The sequence below is a fragment of the Procambarus clarkii genome, chromosome 25, assembly GCF_040958095.1.
Source record: "Procambarus clarkii isolate CNS0578487 chromosome 25, FALCON_Pclarkii_2.0, whole genome shotgun sequence".
Classification (NCBI taxonomy): domain Eukaryota; kingdom Metazoa; phylum Arthropoda; class Malacostraca; order Decapoda; family Cambaridae; genus Procambarus; species Procambarus clarkii.
In genome coordinates, this window is record NC_091174.1 from 44,771,727 (window position 1) to 44,790,578 (window position 18,852).

The window sequence follows — 18,852 nt, forward strand, 5'->3', positions numbered from 1 at the left end:
ATTTACATAGTTAATAAACACGAGTGTTGAATGAAAGGTTATCAGTCATGTTTACCTAAAATGATATGTATGGACATTTAATCTGGGATGAATGTTTACTTTGATAAATATGAAGGTTGATCTAACTTGTTCCGAAATAACTGTGTTGAACATTGAACTGATATGGGTCCATGAGCTAGAGCTTGGTAACCACTTCATTTGTTTTTAATATGTCCGAAATATCTAAATTTTAATACTTAAGGAAACTTAAACTGCTAATAGCGAAAACACGAGTGAACAAAGGCAGTGTTGAGGTGTTTCAGGAGCTGAAACTTGGTAGCACTGTTTTCTTGTTTTTACTAAGTTTGAAATTCACTTGTTTTAAATTTCACAGAGTTTGAACTATTAACAAAAAGTTAGAGAGCAAACTAAGACGGAGGACAGGAGTCAGAGCTCGTTACCTACCTTGATCTTATTTATGACAGTTGAAATATGACTGTATATGAAATTCGAAATATGATTGATATGAAAATTGGGGGGAATTGGGTAGATAATAACGAAATTACATGAGTAAACTATTGCGGAAGACAGGAGCAGGACCTCGGTAACTAACTTTATCTTACTCTGCGTCCGAAATAACTATGTTTTAAATCTCGAGAAAATTGATCTGTTAAAAGCGAAACTATTAGAGTAAATTAAGTCGAAGGACAGTGCTGGAGTTTGTAACTGAATTGTTTCATTTAACTGCATTGTGGATAAATATATTAAAATCCCGAGGAAATTGAACTATTAATTGCGAAATTACATGAGTGAACTAAGGTGGGGGTCAAAAGTTAAAGCATGGTAACTGTTTGTTCTATTTTACTAAGACATAGGTAACTATGTTTTAAATCTGGAGGAAATTGATTTAGTAAACAAAGGCAGGAGACAAGAGCCGGACCTCGGTAACTATTATTTAATTTCATACTACGTCTGAAATATTACTTTTTTAAAATTTCAGGGATATTGGGCTAATAATAGTATTCGGTGGACAAAAGGTGGAACTCAGTAGCTCTACTTTTTTCTTACTACATCTTAAATAGGATTATTTAAAAATTACCGAAATATGGACTATCATTAGCGAAGATATAAGAAAGAATGTATAGAGCCAGGTCTAAGAACATTTGACACTGTGAATTACTTAACAAACTCCTAATGAATATATTTTCTGAAAGTGGACTTCCTCCAACCTCTACTTTACTCTTGAACAGGTATATAATAGACTGTATATTTTTTATATAACAATTACATAACAAACTTCTAATGAAACTATTATCTTCAAATGGACTTAATTTGATTATAAAAAAGGGAACTTTGCAAAAAATAAACAAAAATAGGTGATAGCGTTGTCGGAAAATCCGACACCATTTAATAATCATACAGATAATAGCTGTATTACCAACAAGTTACCCATAGAAAACGTAACTTGTAGTGGAATTACCGTCTAAAGAAAACGGGATATCATCACCACATACTATTATAATTCACCAGCTATTCTGCTGGGAATTATTCTTAAATACATTAGTCTTTGGACTTTACCATCATAAAACATCTTATATAAATTAACTTAATTATCAATATTAAAGTAGAGTAAATGTGACCCTTCTATCACCTTTGGACATCTGGACAATGTAAGCCAGGCGTCAGGGGGAAGGAGGGCAGCCATGTTTGTACTAGACCAGAGGCTCACACGGGAGCAAATTCGGCTCCTGTTAAATTTACTTGGACGTAGTGTTATGGAAACCAAAGGTGTACCATTTTCAACACGCTGTCTACAAATTCAAGTTAAGTGTCTATCCGAAACCCGTTTATCATTCATTTATGGCCATTAATGTCAGGATATAGGGTGACCCGGTTAGATCACGTGGAAGCCTCAAACTAAAGGTAATTAAGCCAGGTCTTTATTGTTCCATGTACTGTATAGTGTTTTCTCTGATATACTTGTCATATATAGGTATCTGGCTTTACAGCTAGCGCCCTTTTGACAGGTCAAGACGAGGAAGAGTTTGTGCACCAGTTACTGGGTGACGGAAGCTACCTCAAAGAGGATAATTTGGTGTCTACACCCTAGTTATACCTGGTGGACTAACCTGCTGTACTATAAGATAAGGAACCTCTTCAATGTATGTAGTTAATTTTGTAGTTTGATTGGCTGCATATATATATTAATTTAATAACCCCCCCTAATGTGTAGAGGATCGATTTGTGAGATTGAGATTATTGCAGAAATACAGTCCACTTAACATTATACAAATTGCTATCGAAGTATATAAATTAACGTAAATATAAATTCATATAAATTAAATAAATATAAATCTCACAGGTCGGTTCCCACAAGCGTAGAGTCAAATATTTCTAGGATACGCCCTCTACCCATTATAATTAAAGGTGACAGCTTGGTGACAAATTGGGTTCGAAATCAAAATTTGCAGCTAGGCCTTCATTCACACAGCCAAATTTTTCCAGCCCACAGCAACACCGGCAGCCAAATATTCCCATCCCAAAGCAACACCACCAGGCATATCTCCATACCACAGCAACACCACCAGGCATATATCTCTATCCCAAAGAAACACCATCTGCTAAATATTTCCACCCAACATCAGAAACACCAGCCATATATCTCCATCCATCAGCAACACCGCTAGCTATATTTCTCCAACCCACATCAACACCGCCAGCCATATATCTCTATCCCAAAGCAACTTCACCAACCATATATTTCCATCTCATAGCAACACAACCAACCATGTATCTCCATCACACAGCAACACAACCAGCCATATATCTCCATCCTACAGCAACACAACTAGCCATATATCTCCATCCCATAGCAACACAACCAGCCATATATCTCCATCACTCAGCAACACAACCAGCCATATATCTCCATCACTCAGCAACACAACCAGCCATATATCTCCATCACTCAGCAACACAACCAGCCATATATCTCCATCACTCAGCAACACAACCAGCCATATATCTCCATCACTCAGCAACACAACCAGCCATATATCTCCATTCCAGACCAACACCACCAGCCATATCTACATACCATGTAGATATGTATGTAGTGGAGGCTGACTCCATACACAGTTTCAAGTGTAGATATGATAGAGCCCAATAGGCTCAGGAACCTGTACACCTGTTGATTGACGGTTGAGAGGCGGGACCAAAGAGCCAGAGCTCAACCCCTGCAAGCACAACTAGGTGAGTACAACTAGGTGAGTATCAAAGCAACACAACCAACCATGTATCTCCATCCCTCAGCAACACAACCAACCATATATCTCCATCACTCAGCAACACCACCAACCATATATCTCTATTACACAGCAACACCACCGCGCATATCTCCATCCCACAGCAATACCACCAGCCATATGAACATCCCACAGCAAAACCACCAGCTATAAATCCCTTTCCTACAGCAACACTACCAGTTAAATATTTCAATCCCACAACAACACCACTAGGCATATCTCCATCCCACAGCAACACCACCAGCAAATATTTCCATCCCACAGCGACACCACAAGCATATATTTCCATCCCACAGCAACACCACTAGACATATCTCCATCCCACAGAAACACCACCATCCAGATTTCGTCTTCCAACAGCACCACCACCAGTAATATATCTCCATCCGATAGCAACACCAAGAGGCATATATCTCCATCAGACAGTAACACCACCATACATATATCACCATCCCACCTCAACCCCACCTGGCATATATCTTCATCCCACAGCAACACCACCAGCAACATCTCTCTCTCCCTCTACAACCCTACCAACTACACCCCTGTCCAACAACAACACCAGTTGCCACGTCCCACACTTTCACAAATACTCCACCAGGCTGTATCTCCTCTCCAGCAACACCACCGGACACATCCCTCGTCCCAAAACTATACCGCCAGCCACATACCGACAACAGCAAGATCACGAGCCTCGTCACTTACTCTCACAGCAACAACCCTCCCTGCCAAAACACCCCCCACCCATCCCACAGTGGGCCGCACCATAGTATGAGCAATACTGCTGTAACATCGTGACTGGCACTCTAGCCGCCAGTTCTTCCTCAACGTCCTTGATATTTTCTAAGACTGTTAGCTGTCACGTGCCAAGATTTACATTGACACATGAATTATGTCCTTAGCATGCATATTTGTATATCTGTGTGTGTCAGAATGTGTTCCAGACGCCTCTCTTTTATACGACATACAACATACTTGTACATCGACAGACGACATACTTTTTAGAGTATATAGAGACTAATATGCGCCGTGGAGAAGTGCACACGGAGACACGTACAGTAAATGTGGTGCATGAGGAAGGGATGCATTAATTATCAGTTGGTGAAGAGCCCTGGCTGAGAGTGGACGCACGCGCAGCTGTCGAACTTGTGGTTACACTTTACAAGGTAAAATTGACTTAGTAGGGATTACTGGAGTGCGTGAAAGACTTGTGATGCTGTCTACGAGACTAGCTTTAATCTCAAAGGGAAATTGGTGTGACTATTGGCGATCAACAGGCCTTATAAAACGTAGTTTTGAGTTTCAAGAGAACCTTGGTAGTACAGTTGGATTCGCTAGTCTCACAGTCGTGAATTTCGGGTTCATATCTCGTGCGGGAGAGAAACGGTTGGGCGCATATCCTATCACTTAATAATCCTGTTGACATAACAGTAAATTTGTACCTAAGAGTTTGACAGGTTGTTGCGGGGGGTTGCATACTATGATGGGTCAGTCATTTGACCTTGGGTGGGATCTAGAATTGTTTGACATGTTTATATACCCTGGCTACCTTTCCCCGACACAATGAATTATTAGTTTTATGGACTAACGGCTAAAAGTCAAGGAATAATGGTTTATCTGTCCTCTTTCAAATTACGTATGAATTTGGCCGTTTGCCTGTATGACCGAAAATGGACGTAATATGAAAATGAAAAACAATTGAAGATAACTGTTGATTTTTTTTTCCAAAACAGCATATCTTGAGGTTATCTTGAGATGATTTCGGGGCTTTAGTGTCCCCGCGGCCCGGTCCTCGACCAGGCCTCCACCCCCAGGAAGCAGCCCGTGACAGCTGACTAACACCCAGGTACCTATTTTACTGCTAGGTAACAGGGGCATAGGATGAAAGAAACTCTGCCCATTGTTTCTCGCCGGCGCCTGGGATCGAACCCAGGACCACAGGATCACAAGTCCAGCGTGCTGTCCGCTCGGCCGACCGGCTCCCCATATGACCAGCATGTTTAGGGTCCTGTGGTAGGTTAGGAGGGCAGGAAGTTCTCCTAAGGTTTCGAAACGTCATGAAAACCGTTAATTGAATGTTTCCTCTCCTAATTTAACCAAGTAAACCGGAGAACTCAAAACAGAAAACGGGACAGTACACCACTTTCGTGAGCCGATTTCATTTCAAATTACGTCAATTTTTGGCAAAGCGTGCATAGGAGCGAAAGGCGACTTAATTTTAAGAGGACGGGTTGGATAATCAATACTAAATGATGAGACCAATAACTGAGGGAAGGAGTGATTGAGTGAGAGTGGGTGCTTGGTGTGTGGCAGAGAAGGGCTTACTGGGTGAAAGTCAAATATTAAATTGTTGTATATGAACGTAAAGTTCCTGTGTGTGTCAGAGGTGACATTCAGGGACGAAGTAGGTTAAATGAAGGATGAAGGACATCAGTTATAAGTGGGTCCCTATTCTCTTTCCCAGTCCCTTACCCTAGCCTATTCTTCAATTACTTCCCAATCCCTACACCGCCACCCTTCCCCTGCCCCTTCAGCAACCTCTTCCCCAACACCTTACACCACACCTTCCCCCTACCCCTTGAAAATTCCCATTTCTCCTTTCACCAAGCCACTTCACATGGCCCTGTCACCCATCCCCTTCCCATTGCCACTGTCACCCCACCCCCCGCCCATTCCCATAGCTCTTTCCCCCCTTCCCTCCGCCCTTTCCCTCTGCACCTTTCCCCTCCACTCACCATAGCCCTTAACCCCCAACTCTACCACAACGATTCCCTCTGCCCTTCCACAACCCCTTTCTTTAGCCCCTTTCCCCGTCCCTTTACCTTGCCATTCACCCCACGACCTTTCCCCAACCCCTTTCCCCGCAGTTTCAGTAGCCTATTCTCCAGACTCTTCTCAGTGCCCCTTCCACCCATGCTCCTTTCCCGTCACATTCCCCCCTGTGTGCATGATGTTGTTGTTATTGGTGGTGGGTGGAGGAGATGGTAGTGGTGGCGATGGTGAAGATGGTGGGTGGAGGCAGAAATGGAGGTGATTTGGGGCAGAGATGGTACATAGAGTGGGTGGTGGTTTCAGGTAGAGATATGTAGGGAGGGATATGAGGGAGGTCATGATGGGGGAGTATAACACAGCTGTATATGGACCACCTTGACACAGCTGTATATGACCACCATAACACAGCTGTATATGACCACCATAACACAGCTGAATATGACCACCATAACACAGCTGTATATGACCACCATAACACAGCTGTATATGACCTCCATAACACAGCTGAATATGACCACCATAACACAGCTGTATATGACTACTATAACAGAGCTGAATATGACCACCATAACACAGCTGTATATGACTACTATAACAGAGCTGAATATGACCATCATAACACAGTTGTATATGACCATCATAACACAGCTGTATATGACCATCATAACACAGCTGTATATGACCAACATAACACAGCTGTATATGATCACCATAACACAGTTGTATATGACCATCATAACACAGCTGTATATGACCACCTTAACACAGCTGTATATGACCATCATAACACAGCTGTATATGACCACCTTAACACAGCTGTATATGACCACCTTAATACAGCTGTATATGACCACCTTAATACAGCTGTATATGACCACCTTAACACAGCTGTATATGACCACCATAACACAGCTGTATATGACCACCTTAACACAGCTGTATATGACCACCATAACACAGCTGTATATGACCTCCATAACACAGCTGTATATGACCACCATAACACAGCTGTATATGACCACCATAACACAGCTGTATATGACCATCATAACACAGCTGTATATGACCACCATAACACAGCTGTATATGACCACCATAACACAGCTGTATATGACCACCATAACACAGCTGTATATGACCATCATAACACAGCTGTATATGACCACCATAACACAGCTGTATATGACCTCCATAACACAACTGTATATGACCACCATAACACAGCTGTATATGACCACCATAACACAGCTGTATATGACCACCATAACACAGCTGTATATGACCACCATAACGCAGCTGTATATGACCTCCATAACACAACTGTATATGACCATCATAACACAACTGTATATGACCATCATAACACAACTGTATATGACCACCATATATTCCGGGAGCTGGCCGGCCGAGCGGACAGCACGCTGGGCACGTGATCCTGTGGTCCCGGGTTCGATCCCGGTCGCCGGCGAGAAACGATGGTCAGAGTTTCTTTCACCCTATACCCCTGTTACCTAGCAGTATATAGGCACCTGGGAGTTAGTCAGCTGTCAAGGACTGCTTCCTAGGGGTGGAGGCCTGGTCGAGGACTGGGCCGCGGGGACTCTAAAGCCTCGAAATCAACTCAAGATAGATCCTTTTCCCCGTCCTTCCCCTGCCCCTTCCATAATCACTTACCTTACCCATTTCCTTAGTCCCGTATCCCCACACCTTACCTCGCCACTTCCCCCCTGCACCTTCTCCTGCCCCTTTCACCTCCCTTCCCATCCCTTACTTGTACCCATTCCCAGCCCTTTTCCCGAACCATTACTGGTCCTCTTCTCCCTGTCCCTTCCCCCCGCCTCTTCTTCCCCTCTCACCCTCACCCAATCCCAGTCCCCCAACACTTTTCCTCCAACCCCGTCCTTTCCTCCACCCCCTTACCCCATCCCGGAGCCTGTCGGCCGAGCGAACAGCATACTGGACTCCTGTGGTCCTGGATCTTGTCCAGCACACTGGACAAGATCCTGTGGTCCCAGGTTCGATCCCGGGCGCCGGCAAGAAACAATGGGCAGAGTTTCTTTCACCCTATGCTCCTGTTACCTAGCAGTAAAATAGGTACCTGGGTGTTAGTCAGCTGTTACGGGCTGCTTCCTGGGGGCGGAGGCCTGGTCGAGGACTGGGCCGCGGGGTCACTAAAGCCCCGAAATCATCTCAAGATAACCTCAAGATAACCCCTTTTAATCTTTCCACAACCCCTCATCGTGTTACTAATTAAAAAAAATGTAATTTACGGAGCAAAAATTTTCTTGAGCTTTTGGAATTTTCTACAGGAGGTGCCATAAATATTTTAAATCATTCATTATCAATAACTAATTTATTTTTTCATATTTATGAGATAAACTCATACTGATTTTGATTGAATTACATTTGCTTCAAACCGGATTGATCCTGCACCTTCGACCATATCTAGTGCTAAAGTGTTTAGATTAAGGGGGTGACCTCTGGTGTGTTCGTCAACATGACGATAAGAACTTGCTTCTCTATCTACGCTTCGAGGAGCACACCAGCGTATGAGCACACTTCCCACAGTTAATGAATTTTACTCCAGTTGTGACTGTAGCAGTAACACACTTTCGTTTAGCAGTAACAGTAACACACTAGAGTGTGCCAGTAGCAGTAACATACTAGCATGTGACAATATCATTAACACACTACCTGGTAACCTTAGCAGTAACACACTTGCTGGTGACAGTAGCAGTAACACACTAGCATGTGACAGTAGCAGTAACATACTATTAGTTGAGAGTAGCAGTAACACACTAGTGGGTAACAGTAACACACTAGTGGGTAACAGTAACACACTAGTGGGTAACAGTAACACACTAGTGGGTAACAGTAACACACTAGTGGGTAACAGTAACACACTAGTGGGTAACAGTAACACACTAGTGGGTAACAGTAACACACTAGTGGGTAACAGTAACACACTAGTGGGTAACAGTAACACACTAGTGGGTAACAGTAACACACTAGTGGGTAACAGTAACACACTAGTGGGTAACAGTAACACACTAGTGGGTAAAAGTAACACACTAGTGGGTAACAGTAACACACTAGCGGGTGAGGGAAGCAGTAACAACTAGTGAGTGACAGTAGCAGTAACAAACTTGCAAGTGACATTAGCAGTAACTCACTAGCATGTGACAGTAGCAGTAACATACTACTGTGAGGTAGTAAAAATAACACACTAGCTGGAGGCTTTAGCAGAAACACATCATCGAGTGGCAGTAGCTGTAATACACTAGCAGGTGGCACTAGCTGGTGACATTAGCAGTAACACTCTAGTGTGTGATAGAAGCAGTAACACACTAGTGTGTGATAGAAGCAGTAACACACTAGCATGTGACAGTAGCACTAACTCACTACAGGTGACCGTTGTAGTAACACCTGCGGGAGACAGTAGCAATAACACACTGGTTGGTGACAGAAGCAGTAACACACCAGCGGGTGATAGTAACAGTAATACACTAGAGTGTAACAGTAGCAGTAACACACAAGTGGATGACGGTATCAGTAACACACTAGTCGGAGACAATAGCAGTATCACACTAGTGAGTTTCAAAATCAGTAACACCCTAATGGATGACAGTATCAGTAACACACTAGTCAGTGACAGTAGGAGTAACACATTTGTGGGTGACAGAAGCAGTAACACACTAGTATGTGAGAGAAGCGTTAACATATTAGTAGGTGACAGTAGCAGTAACACACTAGATGGTGAGAGTAGCATTAACATACAAGTGAGCGTCAGTTACAGCAACACACTAGCATGTGACAGTAGCAGTTACGTATTAATAGGTGACAGTAGCAGTTACAGATTAATAGGTGACAGTAGCAGTAACACACTTGTGAGTAGCAGAAAAACACTAGCTTGTGAGAGTAGCAGTAACATACATGTGATTGACAGAAGCAATAACACACTATTGGGTGACAAAAGCAGTAACAAATTAGCATGTGACAGTAGCAGTAACATACTAGCAGGAGACAGTAACATATACACACTAGTTGGTGACAGAAGCAGTAACACAATAGTGAGTGACCGTAGTAGTAAAACACTAGGAGGGACAGTCTTACCTGGGACGCGGTCGGGTCAAGATACCTGCTCCGCACCTTCCCCCCCCCCTCCCCCCATGCTGGGTACTGAGATGGAGACTCAGTCACCAGAAGACATGGCTACTTCTCACGGCGTTATTAACATGGACCCTGAAAGCAGCCAGTCAGACGAGGAGGGCGAGTATCTAGAAGTTCTGACAAGGAATAAGAAGAAACGAAGAAGACAGGAGGCAAGGCGTAGTGTGGACAGTAATACACTTAACGGAAACGATAAAAGAATGAAGAACGACGCCGAGACTGATGCAGACAAACGGACGGAACGATGTCAGGAAGGTGAGGATCAGCGGAGATGGAGGCTTCTCTTCCCTGCCTCATGCACGTTGGCCTATCATCAGAAGCTGCTGTGGACCGTCAAACTCGGAAGAGAACATCGCAAGTTCGAGCCCCTGCTGAAGGAAGGTGTAAACAGACCTTACTTAACGGTAGGTTCTAGGGAGGCAGTGACGTTTCTTAGCCAGCAAGGATATGATGGAATTCTTATGGAAATACCGGAGGGGAACGAGAAGCTGACGAAGGTAATTATCTATAAATACCCTCAGATTCTGGACCCCGAGTTTATACTCGACGACCAACGATTTGTGTGGGCCAAGCGTCACCTTATTAAAGGTGAAGCTAGGAGTCAGGTGGTGGCTCTAGTGAGAGGTGACGTACCCGAAAAAGTGTTCATCACCGGGGCTGGCTACAGGCATGTAGCAAAGTACGTGGAAGAGCCCATAATATGCCTGAAATGCTGCAGATGGGGGCATAAATCCTGGAGCTGTCAAAATGATCCACGATGTCGTTTCTGCGGAAAGTCTCACCTCTCTACTGTGTGTAGAAACAGACTGAATCTGGGTGAGAAAATAGTTCCCAGATGCTGCAACTGTGGAGGTGTTCACAATGCGAGCTCGGCTGTGTGTAGCAAGAGGCCGAGTATGGCTGTTCTCCGGCCGGTGAATGTTACAGAGCAAGCAAGAGCTCTTACCCAGACACCGGGAGCACAGCAAAACAGTCTGCCCCAAACAGTGCCAGTGAACCGGACGAATGCGTGGGTAAAGGAGTCACCTTTACTTAGGCAGGCTCCAGCAACAAGCAGCCACGCCACCACTCAGGACTCCGGCAGTGACAGTGTAACGGTGAGTGAAGTGGCTACTGTGGCTCAGAGAGAGGGTCATAATAATATGGTCAAGGAAGTGTGGGCTGAATTTAAAAAAGTTGGTGAGTTCCTCCAAAATCTGGGGCAGAGAATCGAGTCCATCGAGGCTAAATTAAACGTTCAGGAGGTCAAGGAAAATCACAAAACGGTGAAGGATAGTCAGGATATAGTGGTTGAGGACAAAAATGAAATATTGAGTGATGAAATGAAGGAAAGTGAAGTGTGTGTGAATGATGGTAGTCGTAGTGAAAGGAAGAACCCTATAATTACACATGAAATGAAGGAATCATTTGGGCCAATAATGGACATCTCAGGGCTGAAAAAATCTCTTGAGAATCGCAATGTCGCTTTTACTGGTGAACTTGGGAGGAGGTGGGAGATGTTATACAAGGTATGGCTATCATTTAGTGAACTTATTGGGGATGACTTAGGCAATGAATTGATTAATAATGGATCACCCTAGACTGAAAGTGTTGTCATGGAATGTTAATGGTTTGAGAAACAGGGTTACAGATGTTCATTGTTATGTGATGGGAAATGATATTGATGTTGTAGCTCTCCAGGAGACAGGGGATAGGAATGAAGGATTATTGAAATTAAATGGCTATAAAGGGTTTCACCTCTTCGCTGCAAATAACATCAGAGGCACGTCGATTTATGTTAAGAACTCCATACCAGCAGAGTTAGTAGAACCGCCATCAAAAACGCAAGGTATAGAGAGTGTCTGTGTTAAATTATCATTAAGGGAAGGGGAATTTATTGTAGTTAATTTGTATGTATCCAGGAACTGCTTCGACGCTAACTATTTACCTGACTGCATTTATACTAATCCTTCACTGGTCATTGGGGACCTTAATGCTCGGCACACAAGCCTTGGGACAGTGGGTAGTATTAATGCTAATGGGGTCAAGTGGTTACAGTTTCTACAAGATCATCCAGATACCTGTCTATTGGGAAACAATGAACCAACTCACATCAGGGGAGGACGGCTTGACTATGCCTGCGTTTTAAACTCTCAGGGGATTATGGGGGAGGCTCGGGTTGTTCGGGAACTACTTAGTGACCACTTTGCCTTGAACGTTGAATTACCACTGGGGAAAAAACAAGTCCACTTTCAAAGGAAAAGGCTAAATATTAAGAAAGATATGAAAAATTATTTTATTCAAAATATGGGAGATTGGTATCAACATTACACGCCGCTCTGCGTTGATAGTTTTTACGAGGATATGGTCGAGAACATAGAGAAATTAGTACAGAGGGAAAATAACGGGGGCAGGGGAAGCAAGACGCACGGACCTAAGAAATTTAAATATTCCAATGATCAGCAAGTCAAGGGATGGGAGAGAATGCTACGGGGTGCGCATAAAGCATGGTTAAAAAATGGAATGAGGGATGAAGAGAAAAATACAATGTTGGAAGTGGCTAGGGAATGCAGTCAGGTGAGGAAGGAGGCGCGGGACAGATACTGGCAAGACTTTGCTCAGGCCATTGGTAATACTAAGAACCTTAAAGACATATGGAGAGCAGTAAATAAAGTCAGGGGTTGTAAGACCAAATTCATTGCTCACTCAGATCCAGGGAAAGTTGCTAATGAGTTAGTAGATAAATGGGCAAGTGCTGCTGGTATGGAGTCCTTACCTGCAGACACGAGAGTCACCATTGAGTCATGGGAAAATATTAGAAATGGAGTAACTTTATGTGCCCTAAATACAAGATCTATAGCATGCACTGAGATAACCCACGATGAGCTACTGGATGCTATAAAAAGTGGCAGCTCTACTGCTCCGGGAAAAGATGGAGTAACGTATGACATACTTAATTATTTAGCCGGTATGAAACCTAATCCCTTACTTGATTTGTTTAATATGAGTTATAGAGAGGGAAAGTTACCAAGAAAATGGAAAGAGGCTGTCATCATTCCTATCCCTAAGTCAAACGGAGGCTACAGACCTGTCTCCTTAATATCCTGCTTTTGTAAAATGATGGAAAGGATTTTGTTAAATAGGCTACTCTACCTTGTAGGTGATAACATGTCCAATAATCTCTTTGGTTTTATCAAAGGCAAAAGTACTGCGGATTGTCTCTTAAAGTGTTTGTCTAATGTGGATGACAATTGTAGAGTTTTTGTTGATCTACAAGGAGCGTTTGATAAAGCCAATGGGGAAGTAATCTTATACGAATTAGCCAATCTGGGAATAACAGGGAGATTGCTACACTGGATAAGGGATTACCTGCAAGGCAGAAAAGGTCAGGTGTATTACCAGGGATACATGTCTGAGGAACGGAGGTTTCAGTTAGGTACCCCACAAGGGGGAGTATTAAGTCCCACCTTATTCAATGTATTAATGAACAGATTAGCATCAGAGATGTATCCTCCAGGGGTCACGACGATCATATATGCTGATGACATTCTTATACAAGGCACTTCTGGGAACAAAATTCAAGATGCTCTTAACATACTTGGTACAACCTGTCACAAGTTAGGCTTAGTTATAAATGCAGATAAAACCAAATACGAGTATAGGAAACGAAGAAATATAACACTTACTCTAAATGGTGTGGAACTGAGCCGTGTACAGAAGTACAAGTATCTGGGCATGTATGTTGGATACACATGTGAGAGTAAAAATGCTGAAATAAATCATATCAGCACCTTATGTAAAGCCCGTCTGCATCCTCTGAAAGCACTGGCTTTTTCTGGTAAAGGTGTTGGGGTACCTATCTTGCGGATGTTATACATAAGCACTGTTCGATCCCTGATAGACTACGCAGCACCCGTATTGTCTTACACAGGCCAAGGCAGAATTCAAAAAATAGAGCTGATACAGAACGAGGCTATGAGGATTATTCTTGGATGTCAAAGAAATGCAATGATTGAAATAATGAGAATGGAATTAAATTTACAGAGTGTGTGTGATAGAGTCCGTGACATTAACACTAGAGTATCTATTCGTTTCATGCGGAGAAAAGGAGGGGATAAGCTGTTTGAGAGCGTTCAGACCTGCTTGAGTGACGTACACACTTCCAGGAAACTGAGGGAGACACGCTATACGAAAGGATTAGCTCATGACCTCAGGGAATACGACGTACTTGACTGCTGTAAACCCTCTCGAAAGTGTAATATGTCTGCTCCCTGGAAAGTACAGAAAATAGACGTCGAAATTGTACCCCTTAAGGTGAAAAAGATTCATCATGAACCGGGACAATTACGGTGTTTGTATGGAAGCATGATATCTCGGTTACCAAGAGGCAACAGTTTACATGTATATTGCGACGGGTCGGTGGCGGAGGATGGCAGGGCAGGGTGTGGTGTCCTAATAAGGGATTATACGGAGTTTGGGACTGTGGACAGGATAATTGAACTCCGGCTTAGTAATTATATATCATCCACACAAGCTGAACTGCAGGCCATTCTGGCGTGTTTGGAGGAAGTACGTCATGACGACAAAAATGTTTTTGTATTTGTCGATAGCCGAGGAGCACTGGAGTCCTTAAACAGTCGAAACCCAGTCTTCATGTCTATAGTGGAGGACTGTAAGAGAAGAATAACTGAGATACAGCTGAAAGGTTATAGTGTGAAATTCATGTGGATTCCATCTCATGTTGGAATAGTGCTCAACGAGGTGGCGGATGACTTGGCCAAACGTGCCACATCAAAACCACAAGTTGACATTGAATGTGAATTCACAATGAGACAAATAAGAAGCAAAATCAGAAATATTCAGGCACAGGCGGGAGTGGAGAGGAGAGAGATAATGTATGAGAGTAGTCAAACCATGCAACACTACATGTATGTGAGTCAAAACACCCATTTCACTTATGGTAAAAGGAGAAATGCTTGGAGTGACTCTGTGTACATGCGGCTCAGGCTTGGGTACAAATATTACTGGGAATATGGGATAGATGTTCATGGTAATGACACGAAGTGTAAACTATGTGGTATGTTAAGGTCTCACACCCTTGCCCATTATATTCTTGATTGTCCGTTGATTAGTGTATATAGAAACACTGAGATAAGGACTGTTCCTGAACAAATAGCCTGGATGTGTCACAACGGAAAGGTTGATGATATTCTTGAGAGATATAAGAATTTTGCACCAAGATTGTAATATTTTGTTGAATTATCTGCAGGTGTCTTGCAAATTGTCTATACAGTATCCCTAGGTCATAAAAGTATTTGTGTGTACGTCTGATAACATACTACTTGTGAAGGAGGAAATGTATATTTTTACCTCTCAAAATGTTTGGTAATGTGTTTATTTGTGATGTGTGTCTATGTATATATTAACACGTTGTACTGAATGGGGTGAGAATAGCTTGAGCTACCTCATCCCTTTGTGTGTATTTTACCTCAATAAACTTATTTCAATTTCAATTTCAATTTCAACACTAGGAGGGGGGGGGGGGCGATAAGCAGTAACCCTAGTGGGTGACTGTAGCAGTAACACACTAGTATGAGACAGTAGCAGTAACATATTCGTAGTTGACTGTCGCAGTAAAACGCTAGTGACCATAGCAGTAATACAAGTAGTAATATAAGTAGCAGAAACACACTTGCACATGACAGTAGCACTAACACCTTAGCGGGTATCAGTAGCAGTAACACATTAGTGGGAGTGAATAACAATAACACTAGCATGTGACAGTAGCAGTAAGATGCTACCGGGTGACAGTAGCAGCAACACACTTCAGGTAAGAATATCAGTATCACACTTGCGGGTGACAGTAGCAGTAACATACTAGTGGGTTTGAGTATCAATAACACACTAGCGGGTGGCAGATGCAGAAACACACTAGAGGGTGACAGTAGCAGTAACAAACTTCCGAGTGACAGTAACAGTAACACACTAGCGGGTAACTATAGCAGAAACACACTAATGGTGACAGTAGCAGTAACACAGTTGCATGTGATAGTAGCAGGAACTTTCTTGTCGGTGACAGTAACAGTACCTCACTACCATGTGACAGTAGCAGTAACATACTGCGGTTAACAGTTGCAGTAACACACTACTGGGTTTGAGTATCAATAACACACTAGGAAGTGACAGTAGCAGTAACACATTGGCAGTTGACAGTAGCAGTAACACATTGGCAGTTGACAGTAGCAGTAACACATTGGCAGTTGACAGTAGCAGTAACACATTGGCAGTTGACAGTAGCAGTAACACATTGGCAGTTGACAGTAGCAGTAACACATTGGCAGTTGACAGTAGCAGTAACACATTGGCAGTTGACAGTAGCAGTAACACATTGGCAGTTGACAGTAGCAGTAACACATTGGCAGTTGACAGTAGCAGTAACACATTGGCAGTTGACAGTAGCAATAACACATTGGCAGTTGACAGTAGCAATAACACATTGACAGTTGACAGTAGCAGTAACACACTGGCAGTTGACAGTAGCAGTAACACATTGGCAGTTGACAGTACCAGTAACACATTGGCAGTTGACAGTACCAGTAGCACATTGGCAGTTGACAGTAGCTGTAACAAACTAGCGATAGTAGACAAAATGACAGTAACACGTTCTGGACTGAAGCATTAACACAAGAGCGGGTGACATAAGCAGTAACACATTAGTAGGTGATAGTAGCAGTAACATACTACCTGGTGCCAATGACAGTAACACACTGGCAATTTACATTAGCAGTAAAACACTATCGGGTGAGAGTAGCAGTTACACTATTGCATGTAACATTAACAATAACGCACTTGCTGGTTATTTTAACACACATACTAGCGAGTGACAGTTGCAGTATAATACTACAGGGAAACTGTAGCAGTAACACACTAGCTGGTGACAGCAGCAGTAACACAGGGGGCCTCGTAGCCTCTAAGGGGCCTCGTAGCCTGGTGGATAGCACGCAGGATTCGTAATTCTGTGGCGCGGGTTCGATTCCCGCACGAGGTAGAAACAAATGGGCAAAGTTTCTTTCACCCTGAATGCCCCTGTTACCTAGCAGTAAATAGGTACCTGGGAGTTAGTCAGCTGTCACGGGCTGCTTCCTGGGGTGTGTGTGTGTGTGTGTGTGTGTGTGGTGTGGAAAAAAAAAAAAAAAAAAAAAAAAAAGTAGTTAGTAAACAGTTGATTCACAGTTGAGAGGCGGGCCGAAAGAGCAAAGCTCAACCCCCGTAAAAACACAACTAGTAAACACTAGCTGGTGACAGTAGCAGTAACACACTAGCTGGTGACAGTAGTAGTAACACACTAGCTGGATACAGTAGCAGTAACACACTTGCATGTGACTAGCGATAACATTCTAGTAGGTGACAGTAGCAGAAACACACTTGTGGGTATCAGTAGCAGCAGCACACTAGTTGGAATGAGTAATAATATCATACTAGCATGTGACATTAGCAGTAAAATGCTACGGGTGACAGTAGCAGTAACACACTGTCAAGTGAGATTATCAGCAACACACTAGCGGGTGACAGTAGCAGTAACACAGATGTGGGTGAAAGTTACATTATTACAAACGTTGGTGACAGTACAGTAACAAACGAGCATGTGACAGTAGCCATAACGCACTAACGGGTGGCATAAGCAGTAATACACTAGCTGGGGACGGTAGCAGTAATGCACTAATATGTGTCATTACAAGTAACACACTAGCGGTTGACAGTAGCAACAACACACTAGCGGTTGACAGTAGCAACAACACACTAGCGGTTGACAGTAGCAACAACACACTAGCGGTTGACAGTAGCAACAACACACTAGCGGTTGACAGTAGCAACAACACACTAGCGGTTGACAGTAGCAACAACACACTAGCGGTTGACAGTAGCAACAACACAGTAGCGGGTGACAGTAGCAACAACAGATTAGCGGGTGACAGTAGCAGTTACACAATAGTTTGACAAAAGTAATACTCCCGTAGTGGAAGACAGTAGCAGAAACACACTAGCGGATGTGAGTAGCAGTAACACATTAGCGGAGGAAACATCTAACAACATCACTAACATCAGAACAGCTTTCAGGAACCTGTGCAAGGAATCATTCAGAACCCTGTATACCACATATGTAAGACCAATCCTGGAGTATGCGGTCCCAGCATGGAACCCGTACCTTGTTAAGCACAAGACGAAGCTTGAAAAAGTTCAGAGGTATGCCACTAGGCTAGTCACAGAACTAAGAGGCATGAGTTACGAGAAAAAGGCTGCGGGAAATTCATCTCACGACACTGGAAGACAGAAGAGTAAGGGGAGACATGATCACTACCTACAAAATTCTCAGGGGAACTGACAGGGTCGATAAGGATAAACTGTTTAACACGGGTGGTATGCGAACAAGGGGACACAGGTGGAAACTGAGTACCCAAATGAGCCACAGGGACGTTAGAAAGAACTTTTTCAGTGTCAGATTAGTTAATAGGAGGAATGCATTAGGCAGTGATATGGTGGAGGCTGACTCCATACACAGCTTCAAGTGTAGATATAATAAAGCCTAGTAGACTCAGGAACTTGTACATCAGTTGATTGACTGTTGAGAGGCGGGACCAAAGAGCCA

General features: G+C 43.2%; 2 protein-coding genes across 4 annotated transcripts in view; both read left to right on the forward strand.

The window, feature by feature from the left end:
- Nucleotides 1–4,292: 4,292 nt before the first annotated feature.
- LOC138368670 (cytochrome P450 9e2-like) overlaps nucleotides 4,293–18,852 on the forward strand; it is a 93,625-nt gene continuing 79,065 nt past the window's right edge. For all 3 annotated transcript variants that reach the window (XM_069331403.1, XM_069331402.1, XM_069331404.1), the window contains exon 1: nucleotides 4,293–4,450. The gene's annotated coding sequence lies outside the window, so the exon portion shown is untranslated. The remainder of the gene's footprint in view (nucleotides 4,451–18,852) is intronic.
- LOC138368595 (serine-rich adhesin for platelets-like) lies at nucleotides 6,235–18,203 on the forward strand. Its single transcript, XM_069331123.1, has 5 exons — nucleotides 6,235–6,292; nucleotides 6,561–6,754; nucleotides 9,344–10,179; nucleotides 16,338–16,860; nucleotides 17,832–18,203. The coding sequence occupies exons 1-5, from the start codon at nucleotides 6,235–6,237 to the stop codon at nucleotides 18,201–18,203; spliced, it is 1,983 nt and encodes a 660-aa protein (XP_069187224.1).

Bases quoted from the DNA above. Each gene is read 5' to 3' on its own strand.
- LOC138368595 (XM_069331123.1), top strand. From the start codon at position 6,235: ATGTTGTTGTTATTGGTGGTGGGTGGAGGAGATGGTAGTGGTGGCGAT. The intron at 6,755-9,343 runs GTATATGATCAC...ATACACTAGCAG, and splicing joins ATGACCAACATAACACAGCT to GTGGCACTAGCTGGTGACAT. The intron at 10,180-16,337 runs GTCGGGTCAAGA...TGCGGTTAACAG, and splicing joins ACAGTCTTACCTGGGACGCG to TTGCAGTAACACACTACTGG.